General features: G+C 42.9%; 1 protein-coding gene across 30 annotated transcripts in view; it reads right to left on the reverse strand.

The window, feature by feature from the left end:
- KCNMA1 (potassium calcium-activated channel subfamily M alpha 1) overlaps window positions 1-25,012 on the reverse strand; it is a 765,877-nt gene that overhangs the window by 361,098 nt on the left and 379,767 nt on the right. For all 30 annotated transcript variants that reach the window (XM_074382450.1, XM_074382449.1, XM_074382451.1 and 27 more), the window contains exon 3: window positions 17,852-17,913. In XM_074382450.1, the coding sequence (XP_074238551.1) occupies window positions 17,852-17,913 (62 nt within the window). The remainder of the gene's footprint in view (window positions 1-17,851; window positions 17,914-25,012) is intronic.

Raw genomic sequence — 25,012 nt, forward strand, 5'->3', positions numbered from 1 at the left:
GACCAAAAAAATTACATCTTTATTTTTATTAACCTCTAATTCAAATTTGGCATTTCCTTTAATTATGAATGTAGGCCATAAATTAGAATAGTATTAATGAAACTTGTAACTTAGCAACAGAAATCTCAGATATTTACATATAAGATTACAATTGTTACAGATATCTCAAAGTATTATTTACATTAATCCTACTTTAAAATGATGGTGGTACATTAGAATTGTTGCTGGAGCTTGATAAAAAATGCCATAATCAAGAAGCAGGCACACTTTATCATAATTTGTTTTTTATAATCTGATAACTGATTTTAATATAATTGGTTTTCTTATGATCCAATGTTTTTATGCTATGCCTTTATAAATAATACTTTTCTGAGAAAGAGATCATAGTCTTCACCAGGCTGCCAAAGAAGTCCTTAGCACAAAACATTAAGAAACCCCGCTTTTTCCATTACCAGTTTTATTTTCTTCCCAGCACGTGGCATCAACTGAAATTATCTCATTTACTTGTCAAGTTGTTTATGGTCTGTCTCTTTCTGATACTGTCATGTATTTCAGGCTTAAAACAGCGCCAGGCACATAATAGCCATTCAGTAAATATTTATTGAGTTAATTACTGAATCATCATGAAAATAAAGACTACTGATGCCAAATTAGTGACATGTAATCCATACTGAAAATTATTTTACATTTATGCCATCATCATCATTAGATTTAACAAATGCCAGCATGTCCTATATGCTGTATTAAGTGCTTGATGCACAGTATCTCATTCACTTTTCTCCATACTAATGACTACGAATATTATTATTCATATTTACAGTAGAGGGAACTAAGCCTCAGAGAGGTTCATTTCTCACTCAAGGTCACATAGCTAATAAATGACAGAGTTGGGATTCATAACCAGGCCTACCTGCCTTCAGAGTATCGATTTTTAACTACAATACAACACTTCTAAGAGAAGAGGAATTTTCTTCCTGTTCAATTGAGAAAGCTAAGATCCTGTGAAGTTAAGAAATGTGCCTCAGAACACAGAGTTCAGTAGAGATTTCCAATAAAATGTTCTTTCCACTGTTCTGTTTATGAGGCACAGCAGGAAAACCCCTTAGCAAAAATATAGCAGAACTGGGTGCTAACAAGTTGCCTCCTACGAGAAGATGAATTTTGGAAAAGATTTACTTTGCAAGCATAATTAATACTAGCAGGCATTAGCTGAAGCCTGTTCTTTTCTTTCCTGGGGTCCAGTCTGCTACTCTAGGTATTAGGGCTCGGCCTCATTCAGGGCATTAAGCACTTCATTAGGCTGAAATCCAAGTTAATTTGATTGCACAATTATAAACTGTCCCTGGCTGCAGGTTGTCTCATTTGTCAGGTTGCAAGGGGGCAGCATGGCCGGATGATATGCTTTTGATCCCCAGCTTGAAGTTTCAGTGCTTTCTGGCTTTGACCTCATCAAGTTTTACAGAAGAGAAGTTAAATTGGAGAAGGGAGACAGATATTCTCCTCACTAAAGCTGTCAAGGACACCAGGAGGACCATTTATCAGGTCTGCAAAGAAATAAGGCACAGGAAAAGTCCTGGTCACCTGGAGGTGGCAGCAAATGGGATCTCACCAAAGGTCCATTACACCCAGGGTCACTCACCCACATGGGAAGCATGCATCCAGGCTGACCCCTTTCCTCTTTCCTGTGCCCTATTTTCCCCTTACTGGCTAACAAGTTATTCAGCCTGGGTATACAGAGGAGCCAAGGGAAGGAACAAATTGCATTGTTTTCAACAGGGATTTTACTGACATTAATAGAATCTGGAGGCACCGAAGTTCATGGAGTAGCATTTTCCTCTCCTCTGCTATTCATGTAAGTAATCAAAGGACCCACTTCCAGCCTTCCTCAAGAGAGGCCTCTCCTCCGGCCAATAAAGTCCCTTCACTGACTATTTTTGTAAAGACATTAACTTTGCCCAAAGAGAAGGCTGGCCTTTGCCCTCAGCTTCTGGGAGGCAATCCCTAAGCTCTTGGAGTGTTATGCCTGGTAAAAGTATCTTTTCCTGGGGTCTTGGGTTGGCCAGATAGAAACAGTTATTTTGGGTAGGGTCTGACCACGCCAGAAAATCTAACAATGTCATTTGTGGTGGAGGCTTTGGGTCACATGGTATCCATCCACCTCCAGAGGAGCAAGGAACTGAGGCTGACCATGAAGGCAGTCATCCAAGTTTACAAGATCCAATCCCAGTAAAAAGTTTGAACTCTGAGGCTCAGGCAAGCTTCCTTGATTGACAATACTCCTTGCATGTAGTCATACATTGATGCTGGGAGGTAACATGACCCATGACTCCACATAGAGGAGATAATGAAAGCACGGTATTTGGATCTTTCCCAGACTCTGGCCTATGTACCTTGTCCTTTGACTAATTTTAATTTGTATCTTTTCCCTGTAATAAATTGTAACCGTGAGTATAGTAGCCTTCAGTGAGTTCTGCAGTCCTTCTATGAATTATCGAACCTGAAGGTGACTTGGAGAGTGTGCAAAACCTGCAGTTGATGTCAGAGTGAGGATGATCTTTGGGACTGCTCACCCCATGCCCTTCTGCCCCATCCAAATTCTACCCATGCCTTGGGACCCAACTCTAGCCTGCCGTCCTCTCTTAAAGTTCCCTGGATTACTGTACTCAGCGAGCATGCTGGCTTCTACACTAAAAGCTAGTGTTTCTCAAACTACATTTTAGCAAATTCCACAGTAAGAAACAGAATTTACATCACAAATCAGTACACACATACGTTTATGCAGGACACAGATCTATATATGTAACGGAAACAAAAGTTTCGTGAGATCAAACTGAACTTCTCCAGCTATATTTCTATCTTGGGCTGATCAATCTAGTTATTTATTTATTTATTTACTTACTTACTTTAAGAGACAAGATCTCACTCTGTTTCCCAGGCTGGTCTCAAACTCTCGGCCTCCAGCCATACTCAACTCAGCCTCCTGAGTAGCTGGGATTATAGGCACAAGCCACCAAGTCCCGCTATGTCATCTTTTTTAAATGCTTGTTTTTCCTTTCACAAACCATGAATGAGTTGGGATTGCAGTTTTCAAAAGCCCAGGTCTTGTCCATTATCTTGATAATTGATCTCTTTACTGCCTCACAATGCATCTTATTTTGTTTCTTAATTTCACTGTGTTTATAATCTTGTGTCTCTCAAGACCTGATTAAAAGCTTCAAAACAAACCTCAAAAAGAACAATACCAATAATATCTGATACTTTTTTTGGTCATGTCCAAGCTGGGTACTGTGCTAAGAGCCTTTCCATGGAGTGTTCAGTTGTTTCCACACACTACTATCAGGCAGGGTACTATCCACCATGAGATCTCTTGTCACCACCTTCACCCCATTTTATAAAGGAAAGACTTCATTTCCTGAACTCTTTTCAAGCAAAGCTCTGTGACTCCTGGGCTCAAGTGATCCTCTCACCTTGGAAAGGTTAGCTGGCTTTCCCAAGACAGCTGCAAAGTAGCAGAGCCAAGTAAACCAAGAATGTTTGGTCTGATTCCAAACCCTGCTGTTCACCACTAGGCTTTTTCCTCCCTACTTTCTTTTTTCAAAATTATTTTTTTAAAGATAGGGTCTCACTCTTTCTCTCAGGCTAGAATACAGTGGTGCAATCAGGGATCACTTCTGCCTTAAACTCCTGTGCTGAAGCCACTTTCGCACCCCAGTCTCTTGAGTAGCTGAAACTATAGGCATACCGCCATGACCAGCTAATTGGGAAGCTGAGGCAGAAGAATCACATGAACCCAGGAGGTGGAGGTTGCAGTGAGCTGAGATCGTGCCATTGCACTCCAGCCTGGGCGACAGAGAGAGACTCTGTCTCAAAAAAAAAAAAAAAAAAAAAAATTTTTTTTCTTCAGAGATAAGGTCTCACTATGTTGCCCAGGCTGGTCTCAAACTCCTGGGCTCAAGTGATCCTCTCACCTCATGTGAGCCACCATACCCGGCTACCTTCCCACACATTTTTATTCCCTGCCAGAGCTTCCCAGCAGACATCTTTGCCCCCGAGTAGAAAGGTCACAGATGACAAATATGAATATGCAACTCTGGCCCAATGGGCTCAAAAAGGAGGGAATTGGCAATGTTTCTTCTTCGTGCCTTCTCAGGTCTGTGTGTTACGGTTCCCCTCACTGATCTCAGGAGAGTCTCCTTCCAGAATGCCAGGCACCCCTACACCAATTAACCATCACAGTCGCCTGGCTTGGAGATGGGTGAGGTCAGGAAGAAATCTGAAGGAATTCAGATGAGATGAGGCCTCCTTGTGCTGAAGCCCCTTTTCTCTTTTCTGTCAAACTGGTCTGAAGACTGATTGGATGAGCCCATTGAGATTTCTGGAAACTCTCTACACTCACCTCTTCCTCTCTAGTGGAGGATAATAAATACAGCCTTGTACAGAAGTGGTAACTGTTTGCATCTGTTTGGGCCCCCAGTGGTGCCTAGTTTCTGAGTGCAACAGCAGTGGGTCTCGGGTGAGATGATTTTTGGCTGGAGATTGTTTGCGTCCTGGAATCACAGCCTAAGGAGAAATTTTTTCTCTACAAATAAGTGCTAACCCACAATATGTAACAGAAGCAAATCAAAGAGCTCTTGGGCTTGGCCTAATAGATGCATCTTGTCTTACCTACCCCTTTTAGCATTGCCTGGTATTGGAGGAAGAGGTAGGAAGCCTAGAGCCTCCCTCCCGGAGTTTCCTTAGCATTGCCTGTCATTGTTGAGATTTTGAATGCATTGCGGGTTAAGGGACACTTGATCAAGAAGGGAAAACACTGCAGAGACTTTCACTTAGACATGTTTTGTATGCCATGAGGGGAACAGTTCCCAGTCAATCTCTGCTTAACCTTCGGGTTTGAAGATGGCCCCTCTGTCAGCCATGTGATCTTCACAGCAGAGGAAACAGGAGTGAGTGAGCAGATGAATTAATCTTAAGAGAACAGAAACCCTTAGTTTGGGTTTTATGGATCAACTTTAGGGTACCTGGCAGGCAAAATTTTTGCAGCTTTCATCCAATTCCCAAGTGGGTGTTTGACCCACAAAAGAACCACCGCCAGTCTACATGGTAATCTACATACATTGCGTTCTATAATTTTACTTGCTGTAGCTGCCAAATCTTACTCATTCATGCTTCCTCCAAGCATAGCACATGCATGCACACAAACACACAGCCACCGCCAAACGTACCCTCCCTGTCTACTCCTCAGTCTCACCTTGTACCTGATAACAGATTGTGCTCAAAGGCACTGGAAGACCGCACGGCTGCATGGAGCATGTTTCAATTATTAATACTGCTCTTTACAGGCCTTGCCTTATTATGTCTATTCATGCTATTATGAAGAGGGCAAACTCCTTAATGTGCTCCTCTGCCACTTCCTCCCATTGCTAGAAGACAAGCACACGCTAGGTAGAGTCATCTAATAGCATCTACACTATTTTCACCTTCTCCGTGTACACTCCCTGTAGTTTTCTCGAGGGCCACAAGATCCATTGTATCTCAGCCCGAGCCATGGGTTCATTTTCTGCATTTTCTGGCATGGAGTGAGCGTAGGGGGTATTTGGAAATGCTAGCTCTCAGATTACAAGATGGCAAGTCTCTGCATGGGTGTGATTGGTAACATGAGATAGAGTATCCTTGTTAAGGACAAACTGCCTTCCAGTGGGTTCCAGCATCAGAGGTCCTGGAGCCCTACCTACAGTTTCCTCCCGAGAGTGTTCTGACAGGTTAAAGGTGGTGCGAGTATTTTCCACGATAAAAACAGACTGATGAGGCAGCTCTACTGAAATGGCAGTTGATATTAATGGGGCCATCCATTTCCTACTTCTGAAAATATCTGAGCTGTAGGCGCAGATGCTACCTATCATTAACTGCCAAATTTCCATGAAAAAGCATAAGGTCAGTGATGAAGTTGTAGCCTAGATGTGGGACTGTGTCTTGGGGGAATGGTCTAGGTATGTCTCCAATTTTGTTTTGGAAGGGACGATACCATGAGAATGTCATCAGTAAATATTAAATACAATGCTCAGCAAATTGTGAACTTTAGGGTTCATGAAAACTACAGCCAGGATTTATCCATGTCAACCTGTACCTTCTATGCTAGAAACTAAATCAAGTGCCATAGAACGTGCCCATTTAGCTAAGTAAGTCAGAGGATAGTTTCCAATAATTACTAACACATAGTATAATCAACTCTGCTTTGGTCAAGTTAATATCCTGGCAGAACAGACAGATTTGGGCTCTCTTCTTATAAAAAAAGAATCTGACAATTTAAGGGGCATATGTTCACTTCCATTTATGTCCTGGAAAATATGCCCTGTGACTTAGCAACCATGTTTTAAAAGCTCTTGCAGTTCTTAAACAAACAGAGCGTATGTTTATGAGGTTCTAACGACGTTATTTTCAGAGATGATGCGGAGTTCGTGATATGTAGCTCTGGGGCTTACAGTAAGTTGTGGATGATTTATTGGTGTGGCATACAGTATTTGCCTCGAGAAAAGTGGAAATTTAATTAAGCAGTGTTTGAAAATGTGTTAGATGACAAACAACCTGGAGCACCCTGAGACCAAAGGCTTCCCATCTTAGAGAGAAAAGGGGTCCTTTTTGGGAGATGGAGGAGCAAGGGTTAAGAACATTTCCTGGCATTCAGGGAGCACAGCCAATTCAAGACCAGAAAGAGAGACAGTTTAGAATAGAGGCTGAAAACCGGAGGCCCGACTCTGGCCTGCAGAGGTATTTTGCTTGGCCTGCAAGTACTTTAAGAGTTTTGGATTTGAGGCCAATATTTTTAAATTGGAGATGCAATATAAAATCCAGTATTCTCTCTCCTCATTGAAACATAGAAAGATCTGGCCAGAAGAGCCTGCATTTCTGCATAGGAACAGTCACCTGGACCTGGAAAGCCAATTTAGATGAAGCTTTCGACCTCATTGCAGCCCTCACCAGATCCTCACTCATTTCCAGCATCTTCACTCCCTGTCCAGCTGGATTTGCAAACTTCTGATGAAGAATATGTTATTTTGTACTGTTGCATTCTCAGCAAACAGATCTCTTAAACCAGCAATACTTATTGTCAGATAAAAGAATGGAAAAGGCACATGCTTTTCCAAAACTCAGGAGAAACGCAAGATTATTAAGCTGTCTTAAAATTTTTGTTGTATCCATTGTTTTGAATGCTGGATTGCTGAAGTTTGTATTTCCCAAAGCCAAGTTATCAGAAGGGGCTTAAAATAAAATGTGTATTTTTATTTTGTCATTTGAAACAATTATACCACATTGAAGGGCTGTAGTATAAGGCATCTGTCTCTGAGCATACTTTCTTATCTGTGAAAATTTCCAGAAGGATGGGGCTGTCCAAAAGAAAGAAATAGAGCCAATTTCTCCAGCAGGCAGGGCAGGCATAGTGCCTGGGCCCCCTGTGCTTAGGGGGCACACACAAAAAAATCTAAATTTTAACTTCTTTAAAATCAGAATAAATATAATAATAAATAATTAATAAAAATAATGAATCCAGGCTGGGCACAGTGGCTTACACCTGCAATCTCAAAACTTTGGGAGACTGAAGTGGGAGGATTGCTTGAGCACAAGAGCTTGAACCAGTCTGGGCAACACAGTGAGACCCCATCTCTACAAGAAAATTTTTTTTTAATTAGCTGGGCATGATAGTGCCCACCTGTATTCCCAGCTACTCTGAAAGCTGAGGCAGGAAGATTACTTGAGCCCTGCAGCCAGAAGTTGCTGTGAGCCATCATTGCACTCCAATCTGAGCAACAGAGTGAGACCCTTTCTCCAAAAAAAAAAAAGCCAGCCATGGTGGTACATTCCTGTAATCCCAAATGCTCAGGAGGCTGAGACCAAAAGATAGCTTGAGCCAAGGAGGTCAAGGTTAGAGTGAGCTACGATCATGCCAGTTACACTACAGCCTGAGTGACAGAGTGAGACTGTGTCTCTAGAAACAATAATAAATCCAGCCTGGCTTATATTCATCCTTAGATGAATGTAGCCACAAAATAAAACTTTTAATACTCTTAGGGAAGAATTGGCTCGACAAGGCCTACATACCTAGAGCCCATGGAAATCGCAACACAGAGCTGGGGGCAAATGCTGGTCTTCAGACCAGCGTCTATGTCCACACTGTGGCCTGTTTGCGAGTAGCGCAAGCTCATTTTACTGCCAGCTTTCTTCCCCAGCATGCCCTTGTGATGCTCTGCACATGGCAGGTTCATAACAAGGCCCCTGTAAAGCACATCACACACTGACCTGTTTCAAGAAGACGGTATGAATGCCTTTCAGATACTTATGGAAATTTCCAAACATTTTAATCATCTATAATTGGACAACAGGTATTACTGCCACTGGATAGAATCTGCTTCTCTGATTATTTTATGCCATCCCTGAAGCATTCTCAATACCTAATCTCAGTGGCTGATTTCAAGGCAAGGTTTTGCTTGACAGCGTATACAGAAAATCGCAAAGCCCGAGTGCAGGCCACAGAAAGAGTCTCCTCTTGTGGACTCCTAGAGTTGGGGGCAGACTGAGTGTTCTGTCTATTCAACTCAAAATCTCCCCTAGAGCCAAAACATTTTATAGTATCCAGCTATCTTTTCAACCCCTCAACCTTCAGCACTTACGGTTTGCAATGCTCATATTAGTAATGGATATACTGCTTAGTGATGCTTTACTTGTTCTTGTTTTGTTATCTTATTTTTCTTGTATATATGGCTGGACTTCCTGCCTCTTGTAAAAATATGAATTATTTAAATATCTTAATGGAAAAGATCTAACATTATACATAAGTACTCAAAATCCCCCAGTACCTAGCAAAATGCCTTATACACAATTGGTACTCAGTGGAGAGCTATTACCTGATTGGTAACTTTAAGGCCACAGGTACAGACAGCTGTCAGTCTCATCTCTGTTACTGTGATGAGCCTGGTGGCCAATTCCCCCATGGTCTGCTTCACCACTTAATTTCTTGGCAGGACATGATGTTTCCTACACACACACTCACTCTCTTTCCTCTCTCCTCTCTCCTCTCTCTCTCTCTCTCTCTCTCTCTCTCTCTCTCTCTCTCTCTCCCCTTCTCCTCCCCCAACCCCCGCCAAATTCTATGAACAAAGATGTACACATCAAAAAGTCCCAAGGGCATCGTTGCTTTGAAAGTTCTATTTTTAAGCCACAAATGCACAAATGACTCATCACCAACCAGGGTCTCCCCAAAGCTACAAATGTCAGGCTGTCAGGTCAAAAGACAAGGGGTAAAACACAAGGAAGAGGTCACATCTCCTCCAGCCCACGAACTCCATGATAAAGCTGTAAAAGCTGCCACCGCTCCGCACACCACCCCCCTGCCCCTGCCACAGTCGTGTGAAGCATAAGCACTGCCCTTGTGTTTGGATTAAACTCTTCCGAGCTATAACATTTCGCTCCAGCTGGCTCCTATCCTGATCTCTCAGCAGTCTCTGAATGCATATCTGCCTGTGACTTTAGGGAGAGGACTGGTGCCATGTGACAGGGAGAAGATGCAGCCCTCTGGTGGTATAAACTCAGGCTTGTTGGCAGAGGACAGAAGTAAGTAGTATGTCTGAAAGGGAATGCCTTTTCTTCATTTGCCCTGAAACAATTACTCTTTTAAAAAGAGTAAGAGAGGGCTAAGAGTACCAGATTGTCCAAAGCATTCTTTTTAATTTCTGGAGAGTGGCACAGAGGGAATAAATAATTCATTCTAATTTTGGAGAGCAGAGTAGATAGAGATGTATAGACATAGTTATCAGATAGTGTTTCTACAGGGGAAACAAATGAGCAATTGGGTAAAATGTCCTCAGAAGTTACGCATAACGAATTCCAAACAGGCCAAAACAATGTGTTCAGCTCTTCAATATGTTCAGCCCTGTGTTACCCTTCCATAATGGAGCTGAACTCTTAACTTTTACTCATCCCCACCTTCATGCTGAAACAGCACAGAAAAAGAGAGTAAGACTGTGGGGATGGGGGGAGAGAGAGAGAGAGAGAGAGAGAGAGATAGTAGGATCATGAAATCAAGGAATTCAAAGTCTCTTACCAATGAGGATGAAATAAACTAATCCCATGCAGCCACCTGGCTGGATTTGATCTTTTCCACCTGGGATTATGTTTGTTCTTTCCCATGGCCCTAAAGTTTGCCCCATGACAAGGGCCTGGAAGTGCAGAACTGGCATAAAAAGACAATATATGCTTTGCTATTCAATGAGTAGGTTATCATGTCTTTGTTCATACTTGTGTTTAGTACAAAGAACCCAGAAGATCAAGTAGAAAAGGACTGGGAGAGAAGAGCTCTGTCTTCTGGCTCAAGCTTTGCCCCCCAGCTTGTCGGGTCATCTTGAAGAGCTCCCTCACCCTCATTCCTCAGGAAAGGATGCTGAGACACAGGAACAGCGGCACTAGTTGGGCTCTAAGGCCTCTTTCACTCTAACATTGTATTCTACAGTTGTCTTTTGTAGCAGACCTGAAAGGTTCAGCCCAGTCCTTCCTCTCTCTTCCAGCATAGTCCTTGATTTGCCCAATGAAATGGCAAAGATAGGGAGTTCCCTTAATGCTTCTAGATGCCATTGCCCACAATGTCTAGGTACCCCTTGTGCAATGAGAAATCAGCAAGGACACAAGATTTCCTCACCAACGTAGATGGGAGAAGGAGAAAGGGCGCTAACACTCTGAACTTTGATGTAAATAAAACCAATCTGACAACCAAAGAACAGATCCTGTCCCCAAAATCTACCCATATGGAGACAAGGACATATATAGAAGTTGACTCTCTTCCTTGGCATACTCTCCACCTGTCTTCTCTACCAGACTTTCACTTGATTCATGAACAAATGGCAATGTGGAAGGATAGATGAGCTAGGAAGACTGAGTTAGAGTTACTCTCATATCAGAGAACCAAGTGTTGCTATTAAAGGGTAAAATCTGAAGAGGGAAAAGGACTTCCCATTGGAGTTATTTATAGCCTCTTTGCCCTGAAGGCATCTCCTCTCCCACCATCCCTCAGTGGGCTTGGCTCCTCCACCATCTGACATTCCATTCTTTCAACAGCTGCTGGCTCTCCTGTCATGTTCCCTTCACAGATGTGCAGTGCCGTTCTGAACATCCTGCCCTTGAACTTTCCCTACCCATAATTTTCCAAACCAAAGCCTGGCAATAAAAATGTCAGTGAGGGATGGAGAAAATTGGGCGGAGTATTTTAAAAGGAAAAAAAAAAACCAGGGAGATGCTTTGCACACACAGTGATTTGTGTTGACTTCTTCAACAAAGGTTAAATGCAAGCCGTGACTTCTCAAAAAGGGCACGAAGGCGGTGAGCTAGAGCTAATTTTCCAGAACACTACCTAGAAAGGTTGTGTTCCATAAAGGAATTGGTTACAGAGCTGGCTGGTGAGCTTCCTTCTCTATGACATGGGTTGTCCATCTGGCTGCGCTGCAGGATGGGGTGTGCTAAAGGGCATAGGGAAAGCTGGTATGTATTGCCTTTTGCAATTAAAAATGCACTGTCATGAATGGGATGGGATCTGTGCTGGCCTCACAGCTCTCCCAGGTGTCTGTCTTGGGGCTGAGCATGGGAGAGGCAGTGGGTCTACACCGGTGCCCAGTCAGTTAAAACAATGCTGGAGAAGGAAGCCAGATACCTTATGTCATTTGAAAAACCTCTATCCTATGTGGCCTCCATTCTTTGGGGCCAAACTTTCCTGAAGTCCATTAGTTCGATAATAGCAACTCTCTAGGCATATAAATATTGTGTAACATGATGCAAAACTATAAGAAATCAACTAATTCTGCAACTCTCTAAAAGAGATAAAAGAATGTATCTCATGGGAAACAGCATTTCTCATATCTATTTCAGTATGCCAAATCACAGGGACAGAATAGGTAAGGGGAGGAAGACCAAAGAGTCTTTCTACTCAGAAAGACACCCCTAGGTGGCAGAAGCTCATGAGAAACAATCAACTGTCCTTGTTCTTTGTTCACGTGATCCTATCCCATTGCAAAATGCTGCCACTCCACTGAGATAAAAGAGAAATACGTCTTATTAAGCCATTATGAGGGAGGACTGAATCAAGGCCCAAGCAGACATCAGACAGCACCCGATGCAGGGCAGTGTCTTACGTGGAAGGTCTATGATAGGAGCCGCCTATGTACCCACAACTGCACTCTTGATTTTCAGGGTGAGAAATGAGGAAAAGAAGAACAAAAGAGAAAACAAGACCAAGGCGTTGGCAGGATGAGGTGATGCAACTTCCCATTCTTGCAACATCTCATTAAACCCCTTTGGTTACTTCCAAAATCTGGAAATTTACTTCTTGACACTTAGAAGAGAGATGGCTTTAGGGTGAGCCATGCTGGAATCAAATCCTGGCTCTACTGCTTACTAGCTATATGGCTTGGGCTATGTCTGCAGCTTCGGCCTCCTCATCTGTAAAGTGAGAATAGTAATACCTTATCCTAAGAAGTCGTTAGGGGAATTCAACAAGGTTGCGTGTGCTATTTATGGTAAGGTGCCTAGCCCTGTAGCTCACAGACAGCACATAATCAATGAATGTTAGTTCCCTCCCATCATTTGCCCTCTCTTCCCTTTTGAAAGAGAATTTCTAGGCCAAGGGATGAGAGGCCAGGCTATGTGAAGACTGGAGTGGGAGAAATTGTTGGGCACTGACCAGTTCCGCTAAAGCTCTGGGCATCCCCATTACATCAACGGTGCCAGTTTTATTTTCAGAGACTGTGAAAACAATCTGGTCAATTTCTATCGCAGTCTTAAAGATAGTTTTCCTTAACCATAAACAATTTTACTGCCTGGAAAATGTTCAGCATTATCACATTTGAAGATGTTACAAACTAATAAATGAATACGAAATGAATAAATGAGTGAGTGGATGCAAAAGCAAAATTTTAAAAGATGGAGAAGATGCCATTTTCCAATCGTAACCCCACTGTTGCCTCGGCAATGGGGCCCTTGGGTGGGACGCTCTACAAAATTTGTGCTGCTCTTCCCTCCTCCTTCCTAACATCCATATCCCTAAAACAGCAGTGCTGATATCGGAAGCCAAGAGCAAAGACTGGCAACATCAGCAAGCGTCCCCACTGTGTGCCAGCCATTTTAGAGCAGATAAAGTCATTAAGGAAAAATTTAACAAGGTATAACCTTTCAGCTTCACTCTGCAAACAGCAGGTAGCTTCTCTTTCAGAGACAAGAGCCTGCATTGAAGTCACCAGTAAGCAGGACTTGACCTTCATTTTCAGTATATGCAGCATTAAATATTCATAATCCACGTAATGATAGCATAAGAAGTAGCAGCGTTTAAACATGAATCAAAGGAATAAATATCTTCACACATGTGAGTCATCCTTTCCCAGAATGCCCCTGGTAAAAATGCAAATACCCAGAGCTCCGAGCCTCTGTCTCTTCCAACTTTCTCTTGAAATTCTGAAAGCAACAGGGACTGCTGCATTATGCAATCCACGAATCTCACTCTCATGCTGACACTGGTGGGTCTTTGTTTTTTTTCCCTTATCTGTTAGATAAGAATTGCTGTTCTTGTGTCAAAGAGAGGAAATAGACAAGGATGGAAGCAGCAATGGTGACATTAGCACCCACAGGGCGTTTGCAGGCACTCTTGACTTGGTTGTACAGTTTCTAAAAAATCTTTGCTTCACAAGGATCAGAATGTGTGGGAGGACAGGGATGGCGTAGGTGTCGGAAGACATCAGAACTAGGAGCTAAAGTGACGTGTGACATAAATTGGGCAGGAGTCTTTTTAAAAAGAATGAAAAAGAAAGGGAGCTTTTTGTACACAATCCACCTTGTGTGGCTAATTGGAGATCTTTGGGGAGATGGTGTGTGCAGGGCTCAATGCTTGTCTCTGCTTGTTAAGGCACTGATGTGATGTCTGACCAAAGACTTGGTCCAGAGACATCTTCCTCTTTTTGGGTGTTTCTAGAGAGTCTACTGGTGGGATGATAAAGCATAATTTTAATATGGTTTGATGTAATTCTCTTTGGTTTTCAACTCCAGGAGCTCTGAGGACAATCTGTCTTAACTAGACAGTAATCACTTGAGGCTACACAAATGAGTCTTCCCTTGAAATCACCCTAGGATCATTAAGACCAGACCCAAGGAAAATGCCCTATGCTGGGATCTATCTTTGCCTAATGGCCAAAATCAAAAGGTGTGCAGCTGTCTTTGGAAGTGGCTTATCCATCACCTCTAGATAGTAAGAAGAGCTTTGAAAGGTTAAAAAGATCAAGAACCCACCAATGATGACATTTCTCTAAACTACATTACTCATCTGCTGATAGACAGACATAAAATAACCACCTAGCCTGCTTGTCCACTTGCACAACTGGAGCTGGCCTGCCTTGAGACATATCTGGTTCAGCAGACCACAGGAGCCTGTTTCATAAATTAATCAGCATTCCTCGAACTTTTTAAAGGGCTGGGTGCAGAGAGCCTGGAATCTCAAACTTATACTACAGGATAGTCCTCACCATTCTGCAGGGCAGGGGGCAGGCAGCTCTAGCTAAAATTCACCAAGACAAGCTATTTCATGCATGTCTGTTGGATTAGATTCACTTGTGGGGAAAGCCTATATATTGTCCCCTGATTTATTTATTTGAAGGGTGTAAATACTAACTACAATTTATCTGGAGAATTCTGAGTGCTTTTTTCCAGGGTGATGATTTAGTGTAACTTCCATGAGAAGTTTAAAGCTGTCTTTCCAGATGGCCAGCCAAACCATGAATGTGTAAAACTGGTAACAGCTTTGAATGAAAGACATGGATTTTAAGAATTTACATTCTACTTTCTCACTTTCTTTCCATTTGCATCTTATATGTGTCTGGAACTTCATTTTTTTCTCATTCACTAAGCTTGATTATAATTTTTTAATAGATTTCACTGTGTTTTATTCCTGTAAATCTATGGATTTACCATGGTGATGGCTTTAGAGATCCTACAGTACTTCTCCCCCAAACTTAAACTTCGCTTGTTTGCTGTCTTTCCCCAGGAAGATGGAAAACTCCCTTGTGCTGACTCCACTGATGGGGCCGCCACAGGACAGAATCTTCGGATATGGTCTCACGACCAAATGACATGATGAAAATGAAAAGTGTCAACACATGCATACGTATGTTCATTGCAGCCCTGTATACAATAGCAAAGACCTGGAACCAACCCAAATGCCCATCAATGATAGACTGGACAAAGAAAATGTGGTACATATACACCATGGAATACTACACAGCCAAAATGTGGTACATATACTCCATGGAATACTACACAGCCATAAAAAATGATGAGTTTGTGTCCTTTGTAGGGACTTGGAGGAACCTGGAAACCATCATTCTCAGCAAACTGACACAAGAACAGAAAGCCAAACACCACATGTCCTCACTCATAGGTGGGTGTTGAACAATGAGAACATGTGGACTCAGGGAGAGGAGCATCACACACTGGAGGTAGTTGTGGGGGTAGGAGAGAGACAGCAGAGGGTGGGGAGGGAGGGGAGGGTGGGAAGGGATAACATGGGGAGAAACGACAGATACAGTATGCACCTAAAGTAAAATAAATACATTTTTTTAAATGAAAAGTGTCTACATAAATAACCAGAAGGTCTTCTTATAAACAAAGCCTTGCTATGCCAAACCACACAGTTTAGCAACAGAGAAGAAAGGCTAAAGCTGGGATGAGGTTAGGACAGTCCTCAAGCAGAATGCGAATAGCCTTGTTTGTAACCTTACTGGCATTTTTGCTAGGAAAGGTGAGGATACGACTGAAGTTACATCTTTGGGATAGACTATTTGCAAGTCCATAAAAGAAACTGGAATCAGAGGAGACTACCAATGTTGTCTTCCCCAAAGCTAAGAAGAATCATAATTAAAGCCAAAGAACATTGAGATGGTGTAGGACATTAGGGAAAGAGGGTACGCATTGGGGAATTTCATTCTTTTTCATCTCCTCACATGGAAACGGAGAACACCAGGATCTATAGAACAAAAGACTGCCTCATAGTAGACTGTAAAAAACGACACAATCCAAATCCATCTAAAGAGCATTTTATTTCTGAGAAATACAGAAGCACAAAAGGCTAAAAAAATTAAAAAACAAAAAGGGAAGGTAAGTGCTGGCCGAGGCATCTGTACTTCTAACCCATCACCACACTCACCTCCACATCAGGGTTTTTTCTCTCTGGGGCGTACAGGCCACAAGCCCAAACCTCTTTCCTGAGCCCAGCATGGAAGCTGGCAGGGTCTGTACCCCACGATATGTGAGAACACCCCTGGAGAGAGACTGGAGAAACAAGACCAGGGACTTTAGAGGATCTTCAGTTCAATTCAAATAGGGTCCAGAATCATTAAGAGTAAATATTTAAAAGGGGGCTTACCTTCAATGACATGTCAATAGAAGTCTTCCAAACTTAAACAAGCTCTTCTCTTTCTTGGCTCAGGAGAGCCGATGGAGAGAGCCTGTGAAATCTTGCCTCCTGACAGTGTTTAAAGGACTCTCCATCTGAGATGGGTGACGGCATCCCAGACTCACATGTGGGGATGGGCTGAAGGACCTCTGATAGGCTTAGACTTGGCTGATTCCCAGAGACACGTTATTAAAGGAGGTATTTTCTTTATTTTCCCTGACTGACATTTTGGCCAACTGCACCCAAATGCACAAAATTCTTGGCTGGTGACCAGATGGCTCTGAGAAATTCCGAGTTTAGGTGTGCCTGAAATTATCATCATCCCAGGCCACAGGAAAGGAGCACTAAGCTCAGAAGTCAGGCACACCAGGATGTGAGCCACCAGGGACACCAAGCAGGTTTCCTAGTATCAAAGTCTAGTATCCAACCACAGCAGGGATAGAGTTAAAGTTCAAAATGCTCACACAGTGGACAATAAGGGCAATACACTCAAGGCCACTGTCACCAGAGTTGCCAAGTTCACACCACAACAGAAAATGAGTTAGACTCCAACTCGTTTCCCAGATACCATCAACTTCATGATTGTTATAGTATAGTTGGAACAAATTATGCCCTCAGAGTTGGCACCTTCAGGAATCAGGGCAGAACCAGCTACAACCTTGCAGTTCTAGTCTGTGCCTCTTCATCCTTCCGCAAGGTCTTTATCACCTGTCACCCAGGCTCACTCTGGAGCTAGTACTAGTCCATTCGACTGGTACCCAAGGAGTCTGCATGAGTGTCCGCTCTAGAATTTCTCAAAAGGCCATGGGCCTCCACCTCTGGGAGTCATCATGAACTCCTCCATCCATCTCCTTACCTTGCCATGTCAAGAGGCACCAGCATGCAATGCTGATGAATACCTGGTTGGCAGGTGAAAGGACAGCACCATGCTTTCTAATCTGACCTCCAGTAAGATCAAAGCATTGGAAACCCCACTGAGAAAAGGATCCAACAATCATGGCAAGAATGGCTCAGACCCTCATCTGTGGGAAACTGGCGCCCTCCCAAAAGTTGCAAATTCCCATCAAGTCATCTTAACTACCTGGCATCTTCATTGTAAATACATCATCAGAAAACAGCTCTTTAAAAATAAAAAATACCTAGCAAGAGGGCTTGACCTCAGATACCTGTCCCTCCTATGCCAGCAGAATCAAAGTAGCCTTCCTTCTGAGAACTTTCTTTCCCACTTATAAAATCAGTACCGAACAGCCCCAGCTTACTCCAAAAGTCTTCTGCACTGAGAAGGCTCTTGCAAAGGCTGGTGTTAAGGTAATTCAATGGCTCAACATAAAGGCTCGTGATTGTTTATGAAACGAGGGCAAGAAAGTATATTTGAATACTCACTTTGACGAATCTATGAAGTATATTACAAGTGCACCGATGCTGAGAGCAAAGACTAAGACAACCTGCAAAAGAAGAGGAGAGTGCCATCACTTAAGAGCTGGACCTCAGGATGTTTGGGTTTTTTTGACACATGCAGCAGCAGCTTTGAAATATGGTGCCCATTGCTCTTGGGAACCTGCTTGGAAATCTCACCCCCTCCCCCAGCCCACCATACTCCCTCCAGGTTGGCTCCTCAGCAACCTCGCTCCTTGCCAATAGGGGTCAGGGCAGCCTTTTAAATCTCAGGGCACTGGATTTTTTTTTTTTTTTTTTAATCTGGCCCTGTTATCTCAAAGTCCAGCTTCTCTGCAATTGAAGTCGATAAACTTCAGTGGGAAAAGAGCAGGTGAAAATTTGGGGTGATACAATTTTTCATATTACGTGTAGTGTAGGATCTGCAGGAACTCTAATAAAGGAATATCAACTTTAACGGCTTCATTGAGGCATAATTTACATACCACAATATTCACCCATTTTGAAAGTACAATTCTTCCATGACTTCAGTAAATCTACTAAGTTATGCAACCATCACTGTAATCCAGTTTCAGAACATTTTCATCGTCTCGGTAAGATCCCTCATGCCTGTTAAATCAATCCCCTTTCCCACTTCCCAGCCCCAGAGCACACTAATATACTTTTTGCCTCTATACAAGAGATACCAATTTGAAGAGCACAAATTTGCTCGTACAAATGTGTGTATGTGTGTACATACATAAAGATATATTCATTGCATGTGTGATCTATGTGATATAACACTTTTGAAATAGTCATGAAAACAGTTTGGTTAAGGAAGTCAATTAGGCAATCCATTAGGCCAGTTATATGACAATCCTTATCCTACTCTACACTCTTCAATCAAAATTAATCTCCATTGATGGAAGACAGTTTTGGCAGCTCCTTCAGTGGATACCTGTCATGCTAAGGTCCATCAAATGAATGTGTAGCAGATTAGGCTGACAGTGACACCTCTGCCCTCACTACACATTCTACTTTCTTTAATCTTTCAGAGAGGAGACTATTAATGGGAATAAAGAATAGTCAGAAATAAAGAAGTTTTCAGCCAACAATTAAGACTGAGAACAAAAAGTAGGCACCAGCATTACACACAACACCTGGCTTCCAGGTCAACCTTTCGGGTATGCTAATGTCCTGAAGAGACTGCAGGCTGAAGGGCACTGGAAGTCAGTGTCCTCAGTGCCCACCTATTAACGTCTCTCAGGCCTTGACTGGTGGGCAGAGAGGAATCCCAATGTATGTAGTATGTAAACCCCAATGTATCATCCCAACGCATGATCAAGCTGTGTGTGTGTGTGTGTGTGTGTGTGAGAGAGACAGAATCTCTCTCTCTCTCTCTCTCTCTCTCTCTCACACACACACACACACACCTGTATTTTGAATGTATGCCAAAGTGGCTGGCAGAAAATGAAATCTGCATGAGATACTCATTTAAAGCACTGCAAAACTCCATGGAGCTCCTGGGGCAGAATGGTGGCTTGCACAGGCCAGAAAATGACCATTAAAAACACCGGATACTGTAAAAGGAATGTGCAATTTCATAGCAACCGATAAAATCTCCATATAAACGGAGGTGTTAAAACAATACACCACTGAGGTTTATTTTGTTCTGCCATTTTCTTTTAAAAACTAAAGCATGTTCCAATTGAATGCGGCAATCTATCAGTAATTATCATCCGCCCAGCACTAATCCCTCTTGGCTGCTTCACCTCAGCCCCTCCCCTCACACACATTCATTCATATGTTCCTTTCAAAGGTACACACAAAAACAAGCAAACAAAAATAAGAACAGACCTCTGATTTTTCCTCTGTTTTCTAAAGGAGGCAGTAAAACAAAGAGCTTCAGATTAATTTTGATCTGTGCTGCTATTTCTGAGGCATAAGCAGTTAGACCCTGGCCCTGACCTCATTCTCAAAAAGCTGCAAAGAGAAGGGGTGTGGCCAGAACCCAGGAGAAGGGCCTCTTCTCCATTCATAAACAGCTGATTTAAGACTAATCCCTGTCCATTTGGCTCCCGGTGTGTGTATCTGTGAATGCTGAGCATCTGTCAGAGCTGGCTAAAGCCACTGTTGCAGAAAAGGATAGGAAAGAAGTCCTTGCAAATGGCATCTACATCATTCTGTAAGGAACTCGAAATCTAAGACCCCTGCAATGGCAGTGATCTCCCAGCATCCAATGGGCAACATAGCTGATACTAATTTGCTTCAGCTGCCTCCACTTGGAGTCTGTGATGGGGACTAATGCGTTCCTTATTTAAGCAAATCAGCCAGTGACAGGAAGAGGGCAGGAATCTCGCTGCCCTCTGAAGATGAAAACTCAAATATCAGCATCTCTCTGATAGGGTAAGAGAGGGAAGAAATGCAGGAGGGAAATGACCTCCACAGCTCCCCGGCAATGAAGATTTTGCTGAATGGACCTGCACTTGGGTCCACATGTTCAGCTGGAAGGCCCCCTCTCAATGAGGTACAGGATAGGCAAACTGCCTTACGATGCACTGTGAAATGCTCCCTGGGGAGATGATCTGCCGCTCAGTGTTAAGGTAACTGTGCATTTAGTCTTGAAACTTGCTAAATGCCTCTTTATCGTGTCAGGCTCTATCACATTGTCAGCCCAGATCCAGGTGCTGCAGAAAACACATCAACCCTTCGGATGTGGTCATGAAAACAGAATTTCCATTAGAGACTTGTCTTCTCTAGGCCCCTGGCAAAGCCACCTTAGAAGTGTCCATTTATTCTCTTTCTCTATCTAACAAATCCCCATTGTCTGAGAACTCGAAGTCTGAAAAAAACAAAATGGTTAGATTTTAGTCTATCTGGTAATGGTAGTATTATAGAGTGCCCCAAATAGTAATCTAAGTATTTAACATATGCTATATATAAGACCCAAGAAAAACAAGATGGAAGGCCACTCAGAGTCATGAAATATACTTTTTCTTTTTAGACAAGAGTCTTGTTCTGTCACCCAGGCTCAACTGCAGTGGCACAATCTCAGCTCACTGCAACCACGGCCTCCTGGGTTCAAGCAATTCTCCTGCCTCAGCCTCCTGAGTAGCTGGGATTACAGGTGCCTGCCACCATACCTGGCTAATTTTTTGTATTTTTAGTAGAGATGGGGTTTCACCATGTTGGCCAGGCTGGTCTCAAACTCCTGACCTCAAGTGAACTGCCCGCCTTAGCCTCCCCAAGTGTCGGGATTACAGGCATGAACCACTATACCTGGCTAAATATACTCTTTTTTTATAGTCATTCATACATAGATTAATCCCATGCTATTATGCAATTAGTGATAAATCATATAGTACAGGTTTAGCCAATATAAAATGAACTATTGCCTAGATGGATCATTAGTAACTGGGTTAGGGTAGGAAAAGCAGGTGTCTTGTCTCAATAGCCTCTCCTTTCCCAAAATGTCCTTCCTTTCTACATCGTACGGCTACTCCAATATCCCTCCAGGAAGGGGTGGGGTCACTGGGAATCCTCTTACAAGCTTCTATAGTTTCAGGGACAAGGAGGACAGAAGCCCAAGGGACATGGTAAAATTAAGCCAAGGAAAGCACAGTACCCCAGAAAGCAAAGCATCCCTGCCCTCCAGCAGCTGAGTTGTTAGAATAAGACAATAACCAGGCATGTAACAAAGCACTGTCCCACACAAGGGCTTGGGGACAGCAGTATGATACACAGATAATTTGAGCATTGCCTCTCAGGGCACTTCTGCTAACTTGCTTGAGAGCCTGTCCTGCTTACTAAACTTGCCATCTGTCCAAGCTCAACGAATCACCTCAGCAACCTTGGAAGGTATGAATTGCCACCTTCTCAGATTTACTGAAAACACCCATATGCTGTGTGGTGATATCGAGTACTCTGTGTACCAGATTCCTAACAACAAAAGCAATTTGATAAATGTCATTGGAACAATGGTGCTTTGAGTCATCTATTTTCAAAACTCCAAGATCAAACAAGACATGTGTTTGCATAAAAGAATGCCAGGAACACACATACATGGTGAATTTTTTATTTAAAGGGCAGAGCGCATTGGCTCACGTCTGTAATTCTAGCATTTTGGGAGGGCATGGCAGGTGGATCACTTGAGGCCAGGAGTTTGAGACTAGCCTGTCCAACACAGTGAAACCTTGGTTCTAACAAAAAATACAAAAATTAGCATTTGTGGTGGTATGAACCTGTAGTCCCAGCTACTTGGGAAGTTGAGGCAGGAAAATTGCTTGAACCCTGAAGGCAGAGGTTGCAGTGAGCCAAGAGTGTGACACTACATTCCAGCCTAAGCAACAGAGTAAGACTCTGTCTCAAAAAAAAAAAAAAAAAAAAAGTGTGTCTAACACCTGATGCAAAGAAGGAGCCTGGTGCTAAATGGGGAGGAGAGAGGGAAACTCCACAGCCATCTCCCTAGATGAAAATCCCAGTGGGCCCTGAAGATCTTTCAAATGCCTGACAAAGTTCACAAAAATGGAAAGTAGTACAGCCAAGCACAGAGTATTCCCCCTCAGTTGACGTAGCACTTCAGAAAAAAGGCAGATTCGGTGATGTGAGTATAGAGGTGACTGAGTCAGGAAAGCCGGCTCTTAGAGATGGTCCCTGTTCTAGAACCTGGTTTAGAGTCGCTGGGATTAAGCCCATGTGCTTTCAAGGGGTGTGTGAGGCTTCACACGGCCTTGGGAGACAAGATTCAGAGCCAAGGCTCACAAAGGTGGCTCCCACCAGAATCCAGTCACCTGAGGAGCTTTCCTTACAAAGCAGAGACCGCCCTCATCCTACCCTGGGACCAGCGAATCATGAGCTGGGGGAGGGGAAGGCTGGGCACCTCTTTTTCACAACCTCCTCCAGTAAATCTGACTTGTGGCCAAGAATGGGAGTCACTGAATTAAAGCCATTAGGAGAAACCACTTAGCTCAAGTCAGAGATTAATTTACAAATGTCGCCTTAACAATTAGCCCATTAGAACATATGTATGAGGCCTGCAGGCTTAGAGAATCGTGCTAGGAGTACCAGAAAAAGTACAGAGAGGAGGATGAATTAATTCTCTCCTGAGCAGGTTTTACACATTCTTCTCAGATCACAGCAGAACAAATGACCCTAATTAATGATCTTGCATGTTTGATCAGGGTTTAGATGGGTACTGACAGCAGAGACCCTTCTCAGAAAATGGACAATTTTCTCTATATGATCCCAAAAACATATGACTTTTTAAATTGAAGTATATAATTTATATATAATAAAATCCGCTATATTAAAAAATACACTTTGGGAGGCCAAGGCAGGAAAATCACTTGAGCCCAGGAGTTCAAGACCAGCCTGGGCAGCATAGCGAGACCCTATCTCTACAAAAAACTTAAAAAAGAAAAATTAGCCAGGCGTGCTAGCACATGCCTATATCCAAGCCACTACAAAGGCTGAGGAAGGAGGATCGCTTGAGCCTGGGAGGTTGAAGCTGCAGTTAAGCTGTGATCAAACCACTGCACTCAACTTGGGTGACAAAGCAAGACCCTGTCTCACACAAACATGAAAGGAAAAAAATAGATGCAAGAAGTTCCAAGGCAAAACAATCCAGTGACATTTTGTTTTTGAGAGATAACATCATTCCAACATCTAAATTATAATGTTTATGGCCTGGTGAGTTTATTAATAACAATGCCAACACACATTTATTGAACACCTATGAACAGGGCATTCAATAAAATGCACTCTCGCAGAGTGAGACAGAGAAATGCAAAGCTAAAATAGCAAAGTCAGGCCTGCCCTTTGTCCTCAAGTAACATGGAATCTAGAAGTTTAAATTACTCAGGAGTCCCTTCTGAATGTAAGAAATGCTACACATATCAAAAGTCACCTCCAGGATGTCAAGGAAGGATCAGATCAGTCAGAGAAGCAACCCCACTCTCATTTCAGACTCCCAAAGTGGAAGGGGGAGAGAAAGGGAGAAAGGGAAAACCAGGCAAGAAGAAAGAAGAATTTTTGACATTCCAAGTCTATCTGGCTGTTCCAGGAAAGGACAGACACCAGTGATAAAGTTTGGCTGGGTCCCCACCCAAATCTCATCTTGAATTATAGCTCTAACAATTCCTATGTGGACCTGGTGGGAGGTAACTGAATCATGGGGTCGGGTCTTTCCCATGCTGTTCTTGTGATAGTGAATAAGTCTCACAAGATCCAATGGTTTTTATAAAGGAGAGTTTCCCTGCACAAGCTCTCTCTTCCTGCCACCATGTAAGTGACTTGCTCCTCCTTGCTTTCCACCATGATTGTGAGGCCTCCCCAGCCCCATAGAACTGTGAGTCCATTAAACTTCTTTTTCTTTAAAAATTACACAGTATTGGGTATGTCTTTATCAGCAGTGTGAAAACGGACTAATACAACCAGGCACACAGGATGAGTGATATGGGGAAGGTAGAGTACAGGACACAGAAGACCTGAGTGTGAATCTCTACTCTGCCCCTATAAGCAACATGCTCTTAAGCATGTCACTTAATCCCTCTGGGACTCAGTTTCCCAATCTGTGAAATAATGAGATTGAAACAGATGATTATTAGATAGAGGACCTTGGAAGAAACTACAAACTTTTGGCTTGAAAAGGCAGCCCTCATTTATGCTAACCATAAACCATGGATGCATAAGTTTGATTCAACATGCTGACAATATGCCTGTCCTAAATCTGTATGCAAGAGGCTTGTTTCATAAGATCACAAGAGTAAACTCCATGGACACTCAGATTCATAGTTTGTGTTTCCAAAAGCACAGTCAATTGCTCATGTGGAATGTCATCCCACAAAACTAACATGAACAAGACATAGAAAGGCCACCGATCAGCTCTCTCCTGAGTCTGAGTCTCATTTCTGCCATCACTACAGAATATTGAGTGGTGGTCTGACCCATTCCCTCTCTCTCCTTTCCTCTGTGAGTCTTTGAAAAGCCCATGCTTTTGCAGGCTTTACCCCTCCAGAAGCTCAGACCGAGTCTCAGTGTTTTCTTAACGGCAAAAGAAAAGGATTGTTTTCTCTTTGCAGTTTAGCAAGTATAGTCAATATTATTTTGTCATTCCTAAGTCATGAACAGCTCTCAGTAGAAAAAGATATCAGCCAGGTGCAGTGGCTCATG

The sequence above is a fragment of the Saimiri boliviensis genome, chromosome 12 (assembly GCF_048565385.1).
Source record: "Saimiri boliviensis isolate mSaiBol1 chromosome 12, mSaiBol1.pri, whole genome shotgun sequence".
Classification (NCBI taxonomy): Eukaryota; Metazoa; Chordata; class Mammalia; order Primates; family Cebidae; genus Saimiri; species Saimiri boliviensis.